The sequence below is a fragment of the Chrysemys picta genome, chromosome 7 (assembly GCF_011386835.1).
Source record: "Chrysemys picta bellii isolate R12L10 chromosome 7, ASM1138683v2, whole genome shotgun sequence".
NCBI classification, from domain to species: Eukaryota; Metazoa; Chordata; order Testudines; family Emydidae; genus Chrysemys; species Chrysemys picta.
This window is the reverse complement of record NC_088797.1, coordinates 69849842-69870763: the sequence shown is the minus strand read 5'-3', so window position 1 is coordinate 69870763 and position 20922 is coordinate 69849842. Positions and strand designations below refer to the sequence as shown.

Genomic DNA, 20922 nt, shown 5'->3' with positions numbered 1-20922 from the left:
AGATATAGACCACATCAGTTATAAACTGAGCTTAATCCCATGCTCTCAGTCCATTACTTAGTCCACAAGCCCATGCTACCTCATGCTATTGAGCTGTCTCTCCTTGTGATCAGAGATCATGCTGGCTGCTCTACAGCAGAGTTGAGTTAGGAGGCAGCCCTCTGGTTGGGAGCTTGTAGTGACCCTAGGACCGTAAGTGGTAACCCTGAGTGGTACTGCTCCCTACAACAGTCAACTGATCTGGAGCATGCCCAAGATTCAAAGGACCGAAGGACGTGTGGCTTTTGTTTTTTAACAGACACCAAAGGGCAGCCCTGGTTAGCTGTGATGGGGATGGTGAAGAATCTCTAATCTTTACAAAAAAGTGACAAGCCTTCAACCTAAGTGGTTGGCGTGTGTCAAGGCTCTTCATAAAAAGAAGAGAAACTTACTTTTGTTTTTAAGTGAAAGATGAGATCCTCCTTTACCTTTATAGTTCCCCAGAATCAGGTCAGGAGGTCAGAGACTGTGTGAGACCTTAAAACCAGCTCTAGGTCATGGAAACATCAGCTAATTTAAGGCTACACTCATCCACACACACCCTATTGAAATCCTAAACAATTACATAGACTCAAAGAATCACAGATATTTAAGGCCAGAGGGGACCATCTTGATCACCTAGTCTGACCTCCTGCACATTGCAGGCCACAGAACCTGACCCACCCACTCCAGTAATAGACCCCTAACCTCTGGCCAAGTTACTGAAATACATGTTGGCAATGCATTGGTGTATTTTTAAAGATGATCATAGAAGGATCTCCTTTTGACTTGGTGAATATATGTGTGGCTTACAAACAAATGCACACGTTCTTTCTGGCAAATCAGGGAGTGCAGCCCTGGGCCTGTTATTCAGTCATGGGATTTGGGGATCAAGTACATTATCCCCATGATTCTGCTAACCCTCAAATGCAGAGCATGGGCTTTCAAACTAGCTGGCTTAACGCCCCCATCTTCTTGGGTTGGAGACCATATGTGTTGGCATTTGTTGTTACATAGGTCTGGATTTCACAAGCTGCAGTCCCCAGAATTTGAGAATCACATAGGATCTGGATCATGCAAGCTCTAGTTAGAAACAAATGGCATTTGAACCACCAGTCCACGTAGTATTTTACTTACATTGGGTAAGTGGACATTCTGTGATATACATTCTACAGGAAGACAACAGTCCAAATTCAACGTTGGTGTAACACCACTGACTTCTTTAAGACCAAGGATGATTTTGGCCCAGTACATCTCTATCCAGAAAAGAGAGCGCTCTTCACCTGTACTTTATGGGAGTATATTAGCATTCTGGCCAAAATTAAAAAGGATTCTCCAGATCTGATTCTCTCCTCCACACAAGTCTCTGCTAACAAACCTCTTTATCTTTCTGAGACTTACCTATGGAAAGCTGGGATATTTAAATGTCATACACGTGTTTGTATATAATGTGAAACAAATATCTGGTTTGTAACATAAAAAAGTAGCCCTGTTTTACATCATATAATATATGAGAGAGACAAGGTGGATGAGGTAATATTTTTCATTGGACCAACTTAATGATAGAAACAAACTTTTGAGCTTCACAGAGCACTTCTTCAGATCTGGAAAAGGTAAAAGAGCTCTGTGAAGCTCAAAAGCTTGTCTCTTCGACGAATAGACATTGGTCCAATAAAAGTTATTACCTCACCCACCTGGTCTCTTTCATATCCGGGGACCAACATGGCTACAACAACACTGCAAACAACATATATGGTAAGAAAAAATAACATACACTTTTAATAATGTGAATTAATTTGTTTTAATTGTATATGTTATGGACCAAATTCCCAGCTTGTATAAATCAGTGTAGCTTCACTGAGTTAAACAGAACCAAGCCAATTCACATCCGCCGAGGATCTGGCCTTATATCTCTGGAAGCAAAGATTAATTTGCAGATCGTGATCTTGAAAACACTTATGCACATGCTTAACTAAATACTGTGTTTACAATATCATGTCCTAGGTTTGTACATTTTAATGCACTGGAACAATATGCAGTTTTCAACCGTAAATTTCATTATTGCACATTAACGCTGTTCCACTTTATATCTCAATCATACTGTTTTTGTTTTAGGTGATTTGAAATTGGTTCAAGTTTTTTCACATGTACTTGAAAAAAGTAAATCTTAGTTTATTTGTTTGTTTTTTCTCATAGGCTATGTTTAACTTTGCACTGTGAGTTTTAGAACTGTTTTCAGATTGTTTTGTTATGAAAACCTGCAGATGTCTTGCGTACAATAACTCAGTGCAGAGGTCTATGATTTTGTAACATCCCTTTCAACACTGGAAACTTAAGCTGGTTGAGGGTCTGAGATATCGAAGAACACTCACTGATGTCTACATTTTGAAATTCTGAATAACTTGTGTGTGTTGTGCCTTCAAACTATTTAGCAGCGCAACATGTAACTCAGACTTCTGTATGCAAGCAGAGAAGGGCCTATCATGGCCACATTTGATAGCACATTAGTCCAAACAGTCCATGCTTTCATAGTAAGCTCACAGAGTTTCAGTTTGAAAATTGTATCTGTAGCAGGGTCCTTGACATTTGGATTAAATGTTTGATATTATTTTGAGAAAGGATAATGGATCCTAATACAAGCAGATGAGAGTGACTACACAAAGAGAAAGAGAAAATAAAGAAATCTCCAGTCGACCCCTTTGATTTTATTATGCTACTTTCCTGTCTAACATACTTTTTGATTATGCGTATGAGTTCCAAAAAGTGCACAAAACCAGCTGAAAACAAACACTTCCTGATGTGCTGTCTCTCATACACCCACCTTACTTTCACTCTGCTATTGCTATGAACTTTCTTTGTTTTGGGAAATGGAATGTAAACAGACATTACAAAGGCAAATGGACTAAAAATAACATATGCAGCTATTGTAGAATTCTATTTTAGAATTCGACGACAGGTCGTTCTAGCTCTTCCCTTGTTGGTTATGGTACCTTTTGACTGGAGTTTTAGCCTTACATTATTGTCTCTTTTTAGTATACTATATTAGATTAGAGCAAGAGGCTACTTCACAAGCCCATTGTCACTGCCCCAGGATTTCCTTGGGGCTGGTACTGTGGCATCACCCTTCATGGAACTCCCATTCATGTCAGTGGAATAGTGAGTTCCATAATCACAATTTCATTTCAAAGCCTATTGCCCATTGACTGAGATCAAATGGGATGGAGAGAAATGGATGTCAGGAAAAGGACAGTAGGCCCTAATATATGCATCATATTTCAATTGAGTAAGAGCGTTATCATATGTTAATAAAATACCTGGTTACCATAAACATGCTGAATTAGATTTAAAAAAAATCATACACCACAGGCCAGATCCAAATCCCATTGAAGTCAATGGGAAGATTGTCATTTACCTCAGTGAGCTATGGAGCAAGCCACAGGTGCATATCCATTGCACAATTCCTAACGCTGTTTACTAACAAAATTATATTTGCTCAGTGTGCAATAAATGTCTTAATAAACCTGAATTAAGTACCCAGCTAGGAACTTAAATGTAAGCATTCCCTCTGAGAGGCACAGGGTTTTATCTGGTAGAACTGAGAAGTATCTGTTTTCTCACTCTCCCATAAGGTGACCTATAGACAAAACAGGAGGAATATTAGGGCAATATTATTAATGTTTATAAGAGAGAGGTCTATATGAGCAAGGTGGAGTAGATCATGCCCTCCCACTGAAAAGCCTGTTGGATGGGGCTGGAAAGAAAAGCAACTCCTCCAAGCAGACTGTTGTTTCATGATGGGGAGAAGGGTTGGGGGTTATTGAATTCATTCTCAGCATGAACTAATCTGTTTCAAATTAATCACAACAACATAAAACAAGCACCTTCTATGCAACACAGGCAGGATAAAACATAACACAAATAGCCTGCCAGCACCAGAGGAAAAAAATTCTATGGGCTTTTCACCAAATAAGCAGTGGTTTTCTATGTATTTGTATGGACAGGGTGATGTATTTTGGTTTACTTTCATATTTAAATAACTAAATTTTCAGACCTCAGTACTGATAGTGTATTGACTGTTTTTCAAGATCTCATCCTGTATCAGATCAAATTTCCACCAGAGCCTGACCCCTAACATAAAACATAAAAGAGCAGCAAAACTCCGTATGCTTTATAGCAAAAACGCATATACAGTAAATCCTGCGAAGAAAGTGGGTAGAAATTTTTGAGACAAAATGTTTTTCCATTAGAAATTGTAGTTTAATTGACATCGACATTTTAAATGTCAATGAAATTTTCCAACAGGAATTTTCCATGGGAAAATGGTGACTTCAACAACACTTTTCAATTTTCCAATTGGGATAGCAAAATGAAAAGTTTTTGTTTTTAAATTGATGTGGGAAGGGGTCACCCTTTTCATTTGGAAACAAAGTATCATTTTGACATGACAAATTGTTTTGTTTCAATTGAAAATGGCAACATTTTTGTTTTGATGGTTCAGATTTGAAACTTTCTGGAATTTTTCATTCATGAAATTTATCAGTATTTTGACACTGTTCTGATTCGGAATGGAAACTAATTTCAACATTTCTTATTGGATGAAAAATCCAGTTTTACCCACAAATAAAGAACCCCAACGAGGCTTGGGCTTGGTTCAGATTAGCGTCCTACAGCCTGGCTGTTTAAAAGGCGGTGTTGCCTTTTTAGGGGTGCCAGGTTTGTTCTCTCTCCCCTTTTCAGACTCACCACCCTTCCCAGAATCTCCCTTCTCTCTTCCCTAGTAACTCCCTGTACTGTGCACCCTGTTTCCTCACTTCACCAGCTGTAGTGTCTCTCCCCTTTCTTCCCTCCACCCTAGTATCTCCCATCTGCATGGTCCCTCTTTACTTCTTTCCCTATTGAGTGACATCACCAGGATTTCAAACCCCCGTCCCGTGCCTCCTTTCTTCCCTTATCTCTTCCCCTGCAGGCTGGAGCTGCTGCCAAAGCTGAGTGGATGGGGGCGGAATGGACTGGCGCCTGCTCTCCTTCCCTCCTCCTAATGCACAGAGCAGGGAGCTGGGAAACCGTAGGGAGAGAACAACAGGGAAGCAGCAGAGGAGGCAACACCCCTCTCCTTGTCAGCAGTGGGACCAGCAACTTCTAGTGGCTAGAGCTGACAGCTACTGCCCAAAACTTTTGTTTCCTTTCTGATTTGCCCAGGACAGTCTGGGAGATTCCGGGGACAGAGACAAAACCCAAACATTCCTCTCTTTCCAGTTCTCATCCCATCCCAGTGGAAGTAGACATCAAAATAAATGAGTCAGTCATACCCCTCCCTCCTGTTGCCCTGTCCTCCCTAAGCAATTCAGACATTAAAGGTAATTCAATCAACCTTTTACCTCCTTCCTGATGTCCAATCTATTCAACTAGATTTTGAAATCAGAGGTAAACAAACACTCATCCACCACTCTCCTGATGTTCTGCCACTCCACCTGAATTGTGCCATTGGGAGCCACAGACAATCATTCCCGTCTTGTTTGTCTGAAGCTGCACCACCCCGTCTGGATTATGCCATCAGAAGTAAAAGGAGCCACATATATTTGGATAACCACCACTTTAGCTGTAAAATCCCTATTAATGATGGACATCAAGCACTAGTCCATTAAGTATGAGATGCATCATGTAATATACGCCATTAATGAAGTATTCCAGGTGATGCTGTCTGGAGTAGAGGTATTACCTGCGCAGTGCGCATTTGCTCACATGCCAGTCAGCCTTCTTGTAGTTACAGAGGGAGACTCAGGGATTAAAAGGTTTTTTTTAGAGATCATTGTGCATATTAGAAAATAAATGCTCTTGGCTGTGGCACTTCAAGGGCTTGTTTAATGTTCATAGTTTATAATCTTAAAAAGTCACAGTACATTTAAAAAAAAATCCTGGTCATTAGTCTTTGGAACAAGTTTGATTTAGCTGCAGTTTGCTTTTTGCACTGTGAAAATCACACTTTATAGCTTTAAATTAACAATGTTCCATAGCAAAGAACTGATTGAAGGTTCCTTGGTGCAGCAGCACCGCTCAGAGCATACCTTTGAAAAGGACAATGCCTCTGTAAACTTGCTGAAGTAGATCCTTGAAGACCTGTCAGCCCAGCCATGCTAATCTTCTTGTAAATCCAAGGGCAATAATTTCATGAGAGCAGCTCCTGTGCTTGCTCTGACTGATTTTCAACAGAGGCCATTCTTAATGCTTTGATCTGTCTTACTAAAATATTTGACGCCCTCTTAATAGTATTAAAAGAGTCACCTGTACCATATTTTTGCTTATATTATGGAGGGTCATTATGCATAGAGAAGACTGAGTTCTATTTTGTACATAAAATAGGGATTCATCCTCTTTGTTTTGTATGAAAAATACAATGCATCCTCCCCAAACTTACAGCACTTACTCTTTGAGTACAGAATGAATTCTGTAAAAATTTACAAGTCACTCTGTTAATTGGTTTGCGCTAATTAATTATCTGTCTTCCATCCAAGGATCTTACAAACATTAATTAATTAATGTAACATCACAGTACTCCTATGGGCGAGATATGTATGGTTATCTTTATTTTACAGATAGGTAAACTGAGGCACAGAAAAGTTTAGTGATTTGTCCACTCACCAAATGAAAGAGCTGGGAATAAAATACTGATTCCAGTCCTGTGGCTTAACTACTGGATTATGTTTCCTATTTGCATATTTAGTGAATGAAACTTTGGCAACAGGTCTGTCTGTATCTTCAAATTCCAGAAAGCAATGCTTAATATTCTCATAAACATCATTTCCTGGATCCCAAGTAGCAAAAGTACACTAAGCAAAGCTACTAATCAAGCTTAAATTATAATCATACTGAGCAGTTATATAATCTTTTCATTAGCCTTTAACACTAGGTACTGGAATCACAACTGAAATATTGTAGTTTAAAAAGCCATTAGCAAGGTTCATAGGCCCAAAACTGGGCCTACCTTTTCTTCCCAGATCTAATATTTCCTTCTATACTTCTCTCCCCCCTGCAGAAGAGAGAAGCTACAGTGTTCTTTTGGATCTCAACTGGGTTCAGATCAGAATCAGAATTTTCCCCAGGATCTCAACTGAGTTCAGATCAGAATCAGAATTTTCCCCAGGTTCAGGGGCTTCAGATGCAAAGCATCAGTTTGAAGTCCACTGTTAATTTTAACCCATGTTGCAGGTGGACCTACAAAGAAATCGATGAAACTCAGCAATGGCCCAGCCAGTCAATATTGCCACTTTAGGATGTGTATCTACCCACTTATGCAGCAGTTCAAATGGTGCAATGTCAGGCAGCAAAGTAAGAGGCCCAAACTCAAGCCGAGATTCTGTCTTTCACTCTCACAAATATTTGTAGCATGGGTTTCTAATCCTGCCACAGCACAGGGAGATGGACTACATGACCACGAGGTCCATTCCAGCTCTACATTTCTATGATTCTGTGATCTGCTCCGTCTGCTTCGCATGGGTAGGTGACAGTTGAAATGGTCATATAAAAGTCATATACATATTCCTGTCCCATGCAATCACTACATGGGTTGGCAAGATTAGTGAAACAGTCGGGCTGATTCTCAGTAATCATGTGCATCGATGCAAAGTGGGTGTAAAAATGCACCCATTTTGATTCGGTAGCATTTTACTCTCACTTTGCACTGTTGCAAATGACTACACAAGGCACAGGACAAAGGGAGAATCAGGCCCAGTGTTTTTCACTTTGCCTCACTATATGTTACACAGCATAGCTGTGTAATAGCTGCTTCATTTCAGCCCAGAGGTGGTTGCATGATTGTGATGAGTGAAGTGTTCTCTGTGTGCATGTATATAAAATAGCATGTCATGAGTTTTTAAAATGTATTCAGCTTTTTGGAATCTGTGATTGAAAGGTTCTGTCTGGTTTTTGTTAGCATTATTATTGATATGCATGTCCTTGTTACGATGGACTGTAGTGGTTTCCTCTGCTCCCATCGGTACAGCTGCCCTGGATGCATGCACTATGCCGAGGTGCAGAAGATCCTCTGGAAATGCTTCCTTCTGAAATGCATAGTGTAAAGTGCTGTACGCGGTTGTTAGGCCTGAACCCCACACTGAGCTTTTCTCCAATATCTATCATTTGACCTTGTTTCTTTGGTGGGGCTTTTTGGTTTGGAGTTTGGGTTCCTTATTCTAGACCCGTTTCACCTTTTAAATCTGGAGTGAACTTTTTGTTCTTGCCTCTTTCTCGGTGTGCTTCAGCTTGTAGCTCAGTCCGAAGCACATCCTTGAAATCTTCCCCCCCCCCCTCCCCCCCCCGAAACACACATGCTGATAGGTGTCTTTAGAAAATGGATCTCTCTTGATAAATGGCATAGTCAAAGGTGATGTGTTTGTTTGCGGGGAGGGACAGATGAATGTTGTATATCTGCAAGCATCAAAGTGGTTGACTAATCAAAAAAAGATAAGATATAACAAAAGACTAGAAGGATTGCACAGAAGGAATGTTTGCATAGCATCACATACAGGCCTGACTCAAAGCCCCTGTTTATATTACATTGCTGTTATTCAGTAACTAAGGTTATGGTGATTAGCAGTACTGTGACTATAAGGGCACTACTAAAACAGCCCATGCTGCTGCCCATTACACTTTTAATTGCACAAATCCACCCTATTAATGATACCCGTTGGTGTCATTAACATCCGACTCCTAAGCAGCAAGCCCTAGCCCTAGTCTGGCGAATTAGTTCCTTTCATACTGTACTGAATCTATTTCTATAGGAGACAGGAGTTTGTAGCTACAGACTTGAAAGACAAACAAAAGCTTATGCCCAAATAAATTTGTTAGTCTCTAAGGTGCCACAAGTACTTCTCATTCCTTTTGCTGATACAGACCAACACGGCTACCACGCTGAGACTTGAAAGGTGCCGCTATTAATGTGAAATTGTGGCAAAGGCTTTTTAACAGTGATGATAATTAATAAATAATGTAATGATCTGCTTTGGAGGAATTTGGGGCACTGTATCCAAAACAGGCATAAATAGGAGCAGCTATGAGGACAATTAGCAGGACCTGCATCACTTTATGGCTAGGCTGAATTTGGCCCATACTGTTGTGACCGTGTTTGCTGACTAGGTGGGGGTAGGGAGGGGATAAGGCAGTTTCTTCAGTGCTAAAAGACTTAATTCTCATCTGCTCTGGTCTGAGCTCCCATTCCTGATTCAGCACGCATGAGACTGCTAACAAAATCCAGATGTCAGACAAAAAACCCAATAAGCTCTCCCACCCATCTGGTGGCTCAGGTTTCTTGGAGATTGAGGGGGGTGGAGAGAGAATCAGGAGAGATTCCTACAACAGCTGAAACTTTAGATTCCAGTATGTAAATAGTTTTCAAGGAGAAGGAGCAGCTGGGGGAGGGGGCGGAGGTAGGCTGCCAGCAAATCAAGATTTCCCCATGAGGCAGAGGGAGAGGAAACAGAAGGGGTGATGGTTTTAGTTCATGTTATGAACCCTAATAGGCACAGAGTGCCCACTCCTTTTTTGTTACTCAGTTTCTCTTGGGAAAGGGAAGTTTGGAAGTGTTGTAGGTTGTTAGTTGCCAGAGTCCTGGAAAATTACAGTGAGCACCACAGATGGCAATTTTGAGTCAGAAATAAAGGAGCAACATGAAGTAAGCTAGTCCAACTATAAAACTGGCAGCTTGGCTCTTTTCTTCCTTCACTTTGCTGGTTGTGGGCCTGAATGCACGAACATGTTTTATACTCTACTTTATTTCATTCCTGGAATGTTTGAAACTGTCACATCTTAAGCGCAGCTGTAAGAAAAGTCCAAAAAATGTTGTACCAAAACTCTGGGAATGGGGCAGGGGAGGAGAATGGGGGAATTTTCTTCCATTTTTTCAGGGGAGGGGCAGACAATGCAGAAAAATCCATTTTACTTTAGTCTGGTGTGAGGCCACCACTTAACACAAAGGAAGTGGGAGAAGACACCTTTTAGGAGGGGGCAGCAACTTCACACATACAGTAGATGGGTAATTAAAACTGAAATCTTTGCTTTTGACTTTGTGCTGACGTTGGGATGGATTTCCAAAACAGGCTACAACAGAACTTTAAGATGCAGATCTTCACAGGTATACCTCCGGCACACGGGGCCTGATTCTTTATTTCAATGGAGCTCTACTCACTGCAGAATCATGCCAAAAATTACTTTATGCTGCTTTTAGAGTCCCTGTACTCTGGAGCTAGTGAGAGGCTGATTCGTATCCTGATGCAACTGAAAGAAGTCTCAGGGCTGCTCAGAGTTCATCCTGGCTTCCCAGAGCCACCATTCTGACAGCTGAGAATAGCCAGAATGCAGCAGAGCTCTGACCAACCCGATGGCCTCTTACTGGGTGAGACTGGAAGAGAGGTTGGCAAAGTTGCTATGCCTCTACAAGGACGTTTCCCAGAAAACTGGGTAAGCCAGCCTTATGGTGCCTTTGCTTCAGGAGAAGAATTGTATGTATAGCGTCGTATTTTTTTGTGGTGTTTATTTTTTTTAGTGTGAGAAAACGCGGGTCAAAGAAATGCCCTTTGCACATGGCGTGGAAGATGTTTGATGTTCATGACAGTCCACAGTTCATTCCCCAGTCTTGACCAGCCCCCAGCTAAACTTAGTCTCCTATACTAATGAGCTTTACCCTGCTGGTAGAAAGTGCCATGGTGCCTGAGGAGCAAAACTGTTGAACACTGTGCTCTCCCATTTAGCTATGTTAGGCCCAGAGCCTTGAAGCTAAGGACCAAGACTTTGAACTTGATTCTGTGGGAAGCCAGTGTAAAGATCAGAGGCCAGCTCTGACCTGTTCGTGGTAGACCATGTCGCTGAGGAGATGCACTGCAGCATTCTGTAGTAGCTGGAGTTTCTGCGGGCTGATGGCTTCCTGCCCAGGTATATTACATTGCTGTAGTTCAGAGAGAACATAACAGTGTATAAGGCCAGGCCACTGACTGCCAGGATGGGACAGAGTCTCCTACCCCACTAGAGATGATAGAAAGTATTACCTGTGAATGCTGCTATATGAGAGCTTAGGGTTGGGGAGAAATCCAGGAGCACTTTTTAAACTATGGACTTGAATTGACCAATGGGGGGGAGGGGGTGTACCTTCAACCAAAGGAGACAGCACTGGGGATGCAGTCTCTTCAAAGCGCTTTTCTCTGCCCACCAGCATCATCTCTGACTTGCTTGGATTTAGCTTCAACCAGCCGTTCTTCATCTGAGCTGGTAGTTTATGGTGAAGAAGAGGTAGATTTGTGTCTCATCTGCATATTGCTGGCACTTGAGTCCATGTTGTCTGACCGGTCTGTCTAGTGGTTGCATGCTGATGTTAAATCTTTAGGGACTCTGCAAGTGATGGGGCTAGTGGCGGAGGTGCAATTTCCTGTCATTACTTGTTGGGTGTGTGACTCAGACCATTTTAGTACGTTCCCTTGAACCACTACCACCTCTCTCAGGAGGAACAGCAGTATCTCTTGAGTATCTCTCTCACAAACACTTCTTGGGTGAATTCTCCTTCTGCTCCCAAACCTCCTCCCATGTACACCCCTTATATGTTTGGTTGTTGTGTAGGTTCAAGACCAGAAGCTGGTGGAGATAAGAGTGAGGGAAGTGTGAGGAATGAGGGGAGAAGGAGATGCTGAGAGAAAGCTGCTGCTGACCAATGGCTTCACACTGGTGTTAATTCTGTGTGTGCCTGAAGCCAGAAGATGCCGACGGGTCTGTATGTAACATTAATTCCCCAATAGTTACCCTCAATAAGGGCCCTACAAACTCCAGTTTAAGTCAGCAGAAAGACCAATTGATTTCACCGGGAGTTGGATCCGACTTCGAGACAATTCTAGCTGGGTTAAATAAGTGAATTTGGATGTAGGCAGTAAAAAGTACCCTGTTGTAGGGCACCCAGAAACAAAGCCTCGTTGAGCTGACATTTGATTTAACCCCTTCATTGCTGCTGTGCTTCTGGATGAGCGATCAGGTAGATACATAGTATCATAGAACGCAGAGCTGGCATTAGGACACCTTCGTCAACACCCTTCTATCAACGCAGGTTTGTCCCAGACCAGTAGAGCTGAGAGAACAGCTTACTGCAAACAATGTATTCGGTGAATTCAGTCTCCTTCTCATGGAACAGCCGAGATCTGATTTTGATTGCCTCCATTTATTTGTTATTTGAAGAATAATAATTTTAGAATGGAGGGAGTCCAGCTCCCTGCCTAGACTTCGGAGCCTGAGCCACAACTGCAAAGCACTGCCCAACACAGCTACGTGTAGAGCACGAGTTCGAGCGCACAAGCCCAAGTCCGTTGACCGGGACTGGGAAGCTCACTCCCGTGGGCTCTAAAATGCTGTTTAGACATACCCTAAATGTACTGCAAAGTAGGGGAAAAACCATGAATCGTATTACCAGATGGATGGCAACTCTTTCTCCTGGACCAGGGTATGGCCTGGGGGAGATGGTCTCCAGGTCAAGCCAAGGAGCTGGCAGAATTCAGCCTCTTTATATTGCTGACATGGGAACTTTTCTCAAGTGAATCTTAGATCTAGTGAATCTTAGATCTTTTGGGAGATGCTCCTGACATGTTGGGTATAACCTGAGGCAATACACAACTGACCTTGGGTAAAGTGATTACCCCAGGGGAAGTTTAGCCACCACAAATTCCACTTTCCCTGTCCTCTGTGTAGATTAAAAAACTCCACCACCACTCAGTTTTAACTTTTAAGTCATAACAGCTGCACTGGGGTTTGCATTTTAACAGCCTTCCTGTCTTCGACTCCTGCCAGAAAAAAGTGCTTATGCTGCAGTTTTCAAACTGCAGGCACCCAGTTTTCAACTAGTTCTTCATTTTAAATGGAATCGCAGGGCTAGGATTTCTGAAGTCTACTGCTCCATCACACCTGCTTCTCCTCCCTTTCTTCTACCTTCTACTGGTGTTACCTCAGAGCCTTTCCCACTGCTGGAGTTTTTACAAAGCTGTCTCTGTTCAGCCTTGACATGGTAGACTGACAGCTCTCGCAGGAGCTGCTCCATGGGATGGTGTATATAGGCACAGTTTTATTTAAGTCAATGAAGGTCCATCTGTTTACACCACATGAGGATCTTGCCCACAATAACTATTTGCATTACAAATAGAAAGAAAATTCCAGGTGACTCCTTCACTGAATGGGAAGGAAACACTATTTCACTAGGAGGGTGGTGAAGCACTGGAATGCGTTACCTAGGGAGGTGGTGGAGTCTCCTTCCTTGGAGGTTTTTAAGGCCCGGCTTGACAAAGCCCTGGCTGGGATGCTTTAGTTGGGAATTGGTCCTGCTTTGAGCAGGGGGTTGGACTAGATGACCTCCTGAGGTCCCTTCCAACCCTGATATTCTATGATTCTATGTTTTGCCTTTTTTTTTTATTGTGGTTTAGCCATTACCCAGCTTCACTACCACACAGAGGGCTACATCTTAGTGGTGCTGTATGTATATAGTTGGTGAAGTGCTTTGCGATTGCATGTGGAAAGCATTGTATAAATGTAATGTATGAATACTACTTCTATGAAACAAGCCTCCTACAAAATTGTGCAACTAATACATTAATCTTATATCAGTTAAAAATGGCTACTTAAAATCAATTTTATTTTATTTTTTGGGTGGGGCATAAGCCTTATTTTATCTTGTGCATTCTCACCCATTGCTACATGAAGCATAGCCATGGCAACACCGTTGTGGCTGACACCAGGGATCAATGGGGACCTCCACAGCTAAAAAAGCATAAATTGCTACAGCTTGAGCTAAAGCGCCAGACTCCTAACCTGAGAGCTGTAACTGACTCGTATTTTGTGTTGTTGAGACCCAGAGAAGGATGTCTAACGCATACTGAGTGCATTACAGGAGCAGGGTCAGTGATTGATGCTCTATCCCTTTTCAGACGTTTCCCCACCCGTTCTGTTTGTGATTTATATTTTACTTAAGTGGAGGTGGCAGGCTCAGTGTGAATTAATTGAGAGAATTTTCTCTAGCCAGTAGTCTGCTAACAGGACTGGTCTGTGCCTTATTGTGGCTGCTGCTCAGTATCATCTTTCCATAGGAAGCTAATGATTCAACCAGCCAACCAAATTCGGTGATGAATCCCGGTCACTTGCCACCTGAGGCATGTTGTGTATATGCCAAGAAGTGGTGAAATAAAGAAAAAATGTTACCTCAACACTAAAATTTTCTGAACAGTGTTAAACTTCTGCTTTAGGATTTGTTATCCCGCCCCCCCCCCCCCCAAACTTCTTTAGAGAGCAAGAAAGGCGCCCATTACATCCAGTTCTGGTCTATGTATGACTCAGGGAATGGTTCATATTTGTCATCATTGACAAATCCTAAAATTGCCTGTTATTGCCTCTTAAAAGATCCTGTATCTTAAAGTTATGATGAGAAAGGTTCAAAGGTGTTCTGGCTCTTTTCTTTTCAAAAGGTGTGAATGTTAAGTTGTGATTTACAGTAACATCAGTAAACCTCTTTGCACTCCATTATTTAAAATGCTGCTAACCTGCCCTTGGTGATAGGACTCGGGCTTAGATAAGGCGTTAGTAAAAATATATCCCTGTAAGGTATGATCAGGAGAGCCAGTGAAAAAAATGCATTTTCCACAAAAGAATTTGAATGAAACAAAACACTTTTTATTTTGTTCAACATATTTCATGGAATTTTTCCAGTGTCAATGACAGTAATAAAAACTGATATTTGTATTTCCTCTGGATTTGAATCAAAATGAACATCTTCTGTTTAAATGGAACAAAAAAAAATTGTTTTTATTAATTTCAGTGAACACTTGAAAATTTAGAAGGAAACAAAAATTTCCGCTAAAATGTTTTGTTTATTTTGAAAAGTCATTGTTTGTTAAAAAAATCTTTTTAGATGAAAACATTTCAATTGGCTCTAAAGATCAGCTAATATGGCTTGGTTCTCGTGATGTAATGCTCGTAACTTGATAGTCCAAAGAAAAGTGTTGGTGGGTTGAGTTTCTCTGGAATTAGAATTCTCTCTCCCCCCCCCTCCCCCGCACACCCGTCTTGCTAATGCAATTTCAATCAAGTTGGGTAGACTTAGGGGGAAATCCTGGCCCCACTGAAGTCAAAGGCAAAGCTCCCATTAACTTCCATGGAGCCAGGATTTCCTAAGGCCTGATCCTGCAAACACTTACACACCTGAGTAACTTCAATCACATGAGTAGCCTCAATGAACTAAATGTCAACACACACTGGTGTTATTTTTCTAACTTGCATCTGGTCTCTAAAATACCTAACACAAACCTAACATTCCTTTCAACTTTGTATCTTAATGAATGGTGGTTTAAAGGGATTAAAAAGCTCTGAGGAGTGGGCATCGGGGAGTGGTTACAGCAATTGTATTTTGGGCATTGCTCCTCTTTTCCATCCCCCTTTTGGTTACAAAGTGCTATTTGACGGCTCTCCCTTCTTATTGCTCCTCCCACTTCCCAGCTTCTCTTTTTACTAACACTGTTCTACCATACAGAAAAATGCCAAGAGAAAGAGTAAAGAAGAAATCTCAGAAAGAGCCCACCTGGAGCTCAACTGCAAGGAAGAAGTATAACTCAATTCAGTGCTTGGCAAGAACCATTACAAACTAGGCATCTCCTCCCAGCATGAATCTGGATGCGTGATCTGTGGAAGCCTTTTGCTCCTGGAGTTTTTTCTCACCCCTCATTCAAGTCAGCTCTTCAACCTTTAGTTGCTAGCCCAATCCAGGTGAAGAAAGTTATACTATCTTAGAACCTTAGGTTCTCTGGGTGAGACCTGAAGCCTCTACAGGGATTCCTCTCACAATCTCCCCTTCCTGGAGAACTGCCCCTTTGCGCCCAAAGTAGTCATGGACTCTGGAGTCATGACTTCAGCAATTGTGTGTGGGATTACAACTCCCTATGGTGTGTCACTGATAATGCCAGTCTCAGGGGTGGGAGGCACATTTTGGGAATTCCTGCCTTCAGGGACACTGGTCAGTGGTGGTATGTGCTCTCCCCATCAACCTACAAAAAGGCAAGTGTCAGCAAACGGGAGGACGACCAACAGTAGCTAGCCCCTGACAAAGCTATTCAGTTCTGTTTGTGTTCGAAATCACACTGGCTCTCTCTGTGAGCTATGTACCTTTAGAGGAAGGACAGCTCTTAGGCAGCTATGCTTAGTCTTCAGAAACTCTCGCCTAGAGAAAGGAGTCTAAAGCCTTAGATATTTCCTTACCTAGGAGTGCGCTTACTTGGTTTTCCCCTACAATAACTGGTTTGCAAAGGGATGGTTGATGAAAGCATTTGCAGTTATGTGCCATCACCTGGCACTTGTTCTGTTCACTCTCCAGGCAGGCAGAGACAAGGTCATCCAGATTCTTGATTAGGAGCAGACCCCGGTGAAACAGATCCACACTGACAGGGAGACTCCCAAGGATCCTGTGGTCTGGGAGCATGGGGTATTGGGTCAGGCAGGAGATTGTAAATCACCTCCATCTCATCCTGACCCGTCTTTTTCAGTGTTCTCATCAGTAGGGGAACATCATATATACCACTTGTCTTTCCTTCTTTTCCTGGATGGCCTGTCTCTGTCTGCCTAGAGAGTGAAAGGGACAAGTGAATAGCTAACTAGTTTTCCTAGAAGTGGCAGCTCTTAACAAACAACATACCTGTCCTAGAGGGCTCATTTTTTTCAGGGTGCTCTGACCATCTCTTCTTGTGGAAGAAGGCTGAATACTGAGGTCATTTGCTGCAGGGCAGCCATGTTTTATCTATTTAAAGCTTTGTTTCTGATCACAAGACGGGCCTCTTTCCCATCTTCCCTTTACAATCAGATCCTCCTGAATTCTACCACAGCTGCAGTAGCATTTGCCAGATGCACTGTACAAGCAGCTGGGTAAGATAAATCCCTTTCCTTATGTGGTTTTCTGCTCTTCCCACACCCTGTGTCTCTTCCGTCCTTCCTTCATAGTGGAGTGTCACTGAGGGAGTATTTTTCTGTATTACTTTTCTGGAGTTGAGGCTGCTGGGGGAGTACTCAGTTTGTAGGGCATTGGGTGGAGCATAACCTAATGTAAACCGGAGTGACTGACAAGTCTTTTGCTCCCTGGAAGGAGGAGTCATAGCAGAGCTCTGTAAGTAACAGGAAAGATGGAGAAGAGGAGAAAACAACAGCAACAAAATTCACCAGTAAGTTACTCACCGTCTTTGGAGAAAACTACTCCAAGTCTCTTTTGAAACCCTGTCTCTCCTGTGGCTCAACAATTTGCTTATGGCTTGTGGAACTGGACCCTCGTGTGCAGCTGTAGGCTCCCCTGCTGCTGAACTTTTCAAAAGCTACAGCAGCCCTTCTGTTTTGTAGGCTAAATACATTTATTAGCCATCTTTATAAAATACAGTCTCTGTCTGTCTCTCCCCTTCTCCCCGCTCCAAAGTAATCTCCTACAGTATTTAAGATCTGCGCCACTTCCTGTTTTGATGATCCACCCTCAGAAGTTAACGGAACCGGAGCACGTCTAGAGAGCTCGGAGGAGGGAGGGAGAAATACAGTCCCTCACACAGACCATTCCATCAGTGAGTTAGTAGGACTTTAAAATAATTCTGGGTCCTCAGCTCTCAATGAAGTGGACCCTAGGCATCTTCCGCTCTTCCCCTTAGTTTGCAGGTGTTCTGCCGGCAACAAAGCAGATGGGAGATGACTTCTGTGCTGGAGATAGGAGTCTTAGAATAAGATTGCACTACAGAGAATTGTTGAAGTCTTTGGTGCCCTGTATAGTGGGAACAGTATTTCAGGATATTTGGCAAAACTATGTCACCAGGTTCATTAACTTGTGATTAAACTACACAGTGCTCATGTGCTCTTACAACAACCAAAAAGATGATTTCATTATGATTTACCTGCCTTTAATGACATGTTTCTATATTTTGTTACTCTCTGGAATATTAAATATCAGAAACAGAGTAGGCGGAGTTCCTTCTTAGTTCACTTAAAATAAATAAGTGTCCTAAGAAAATATAATTGTTTCTATAGCACACATTTTCATAAATCTTGCATGATTTTTGACTGTTAGGATTAGGATCAGTCATTGTTAAAGTAAACAAAAACTTTAACAGCCTTATGACATCAGAATTTCAACTCTAACTGCACTATCTTACAGCCCAGGTCTGTTTATACTTCCAGTGACAGGCCCAAGTGGTTAAAATCTAAATTAAGAAAATAGACGACACCCAAGGAAAGTGAAGGGAGGGGGGAAGGGAGGCGGAAAAGGCCAGGGATGGGGTGGGGAGAGAGCATATTGACTAAACTTCCTTAAAAAGGAAATCAAAAGTTAAGAGTAAGAGAGGGGTTTCCTGCCAGCTGTGGTGAGTTATATAAAGGGGATGTAGCCTTCCTTGCAGTTTGCTGATCTAAGAGTCAGAGAACTTCCCTTTGGTCTAGTTCGCCAGCTGAGATTGACCTGCATACAAATTTGACCGATCTCCCTGTGAGGTACTTCAGTGCAAAACGCAAAATTTCAGTGGAAGTCAAATTTGACTATAAAACTTTTGTTGATATTGAAAAAAAGTGATTGGGATCTGATAGTGCTCACTGGTGGCCTGGGTGAAATAAGATGATGGTCTCAGTCCAGTTCCTAGTGGGCAGCGTGTCACCATCACAGATGCCATTGTCATGACTGGCACAAACTGATACCCTGATTGGCAGCCTCAGTCGAGAGCCAAGTATGGATCTGGGGCACAGAGACCTCACACTTATAAGGGCTGTCCAGCCAAGCCAACAGGCCGGTGTGGGGAAGTTTGCACTATCACAGCCTGTGCTGTACCTGTTATATGGATCAAGAGAGAGCTTTACATCATTCCTGCACATACCAGTCTCTAAGTGGCAGCACTGCTGGGTATCATGTTACATTGTTGGAGGATGAAGGATTGATGCTATCACCTCTTTCTAGGAGGTATATCTGAAATCTCAGGTACATTAGAAATGAGGTCTGAGCATAGCAGCAGCACTACCAGGAAGGTGGATTCCTAAGTGCACTGGATATTTTGGGATAGCAGTGGGTGTCCAAAAGGATGGGTATGTTCGATATTTGGCCATCTAGTTTCAGTTATCACTGGAAAGGAAATCCACTTGGTTCACGCATAACAGTGCGACAGGCCCATTGAAACAATCTCTCCATCAAAACAATGCTAGCTCAACCAGTACATCCCTCCCATACTTGTGGCATCCAGCCACAGGGCTTGAATGAGTCTCATAGCAGCTGAGAGAAGAGATTGTGAAAGACATAACTGTGTTCTGTTTAGTCCATCAAAGGCAAATCTTATTTGTTACTGGCTTGGAGAAACTCTGCAGCTTTTTAGCAAGATCTAATGAAAAACATGGAGGTAACTGAGTGCCACATTGGGAAACTGAAGGAAACTAAGGATCACACATAATTTGTATCCTGTTGCAGGGAAACTCCTCGTTATATGGAAGTGCACCCTGGGAAGACTATTATGATTATTTATTTGTATTACAGTAGCACTTAGAGTCCCGAACTAAGCTCTAGGATCCATTGTACTAAACACCATCAATATACATACTAATGAAAGTCCTGGCCCCAAAGAGTTTATAAACAAAATAAACTAGACAAATAAAGGACGGGAGAGCAGATCCCTATTTTACATAATAGGAACAGACACAGAAATTAAATACTTGCCCAGGATACCGCAGGACATCTGCAACAAAGCCAAGGGATTGAACCCAGATCTCAGGAGTTCTAGTCTTAGCCTTAACTACAAGATCATCCTTCCCATTGACAGATCCCTGTCAACAATGCTTTAGCTAGCTACTTGAATCAAAGTGGAACATTACATCCTTGGATCTATGTGAGCTGTCCCTCTGTTGAGGAGATCTGCAGGCCACAGAATAGAACTCCTTCTGGCTGCCTTTAGCCCTCTAACTGCTCTTTGAATTCCAGTCACATATCAAAGCATAGATAGTTTGGTTTTACTGTGTGAGTTATACACCTAAGGAAGATAATCCCATTTACTATTCAGTGAAGATAGTTCCAGTTGTGTCCCATTCAGCTATTGTTTCTTGCAATGTCACATATTTGCCATAGTAATACAACAGAGACATTGTGTGGGGCCTCTCTGATTTAGCTGTAGTGTGCAATATGCTAAGGCATTTCAGTCACAAAGAGCATCCTTTTTTTTTACAAGAAGGCGGTAATGTGCCCTTAGAAGCCGGCCACATCACGTGAAACAGAGCCGTGTTTGTTCTGACTCATGGACTTTGCATGGGCATCTTTCTAGCGCAGTCAGAAATATATTCCTTGGCTCTCCCAATTTGCCCTGAGGTGGTATAGTGCCCCACACATTCTTCCTAGGGAGCACATGCTTTTCAAAACTAGCCAGCTCCTCCTTGGGAAATACTAGTGCCCATGGAACTTCGGTTTACCCTGTTGCTACTGGCTACAAGTCCTAGCTATAAAATATATACTGGAAACAGCATGGGCTTTTTGTGTTGTTTTATTAATGTAAAGATTGACTGGACTGTGTTTCTGCAGTTCACTCAAGACGGTCATCTTTGTTTGCTGCTTTGAGGACTCCAAGGGGAAGAGGCCTTTAAAGGGAATCACATTAGATTGCAGCAGTTTGTTATAGCAGTCTCCTAACAGGAGCAGAACATGGGTTTCAGAAACTGACAGTGAAGTTATGGACAAATTGCTGTCAGTCCCTGAAGAACTGAAGAAAGTGACTTATATTGCTGAGTCAGCAAGCTGTTCTTTTTCTTTCCCTTTTTTGCAGCTCCGGTAGAAATTTGCAGTCTGACACTTTACAGAACTACAAATCCTGGAAGGTAAAAAACATGTTTCCCCCTCCCACCCCCCCACTGCAGGTCAGG

General features: G+C 42.3%; 1 protein-coding gene across 3 annotated transcripts in view; it reads left to right on the top strand.

Annotated features, from left to right (window-relative positions):
- Positions 1–20922, top strand: part of ZCCHC24 (zinc finger CCHC-type containing 24) — a 157578-nt gene that overhangs the window by 36899 nt on the left and 99757 nt on the right. The window contains exon 3 of one of the 3 annotated variants that reach the window (XM_065553384.1): positions 4985–5393. The exons of the other annotated variants lie outside the window; for them this stretch is intronic. Within the exon in view, the coding sequence (XP_065409456.1) occupies positions 4985–5161 (177 nt within the window). The 3' untranslated portion in view covers positions 5162–5393. Of the gene's footprint in view, positions 1–4984; positions 5394–20922 lie in introns of those variants that run through there. 3 annotated transcript variants of the gene reach the window in all.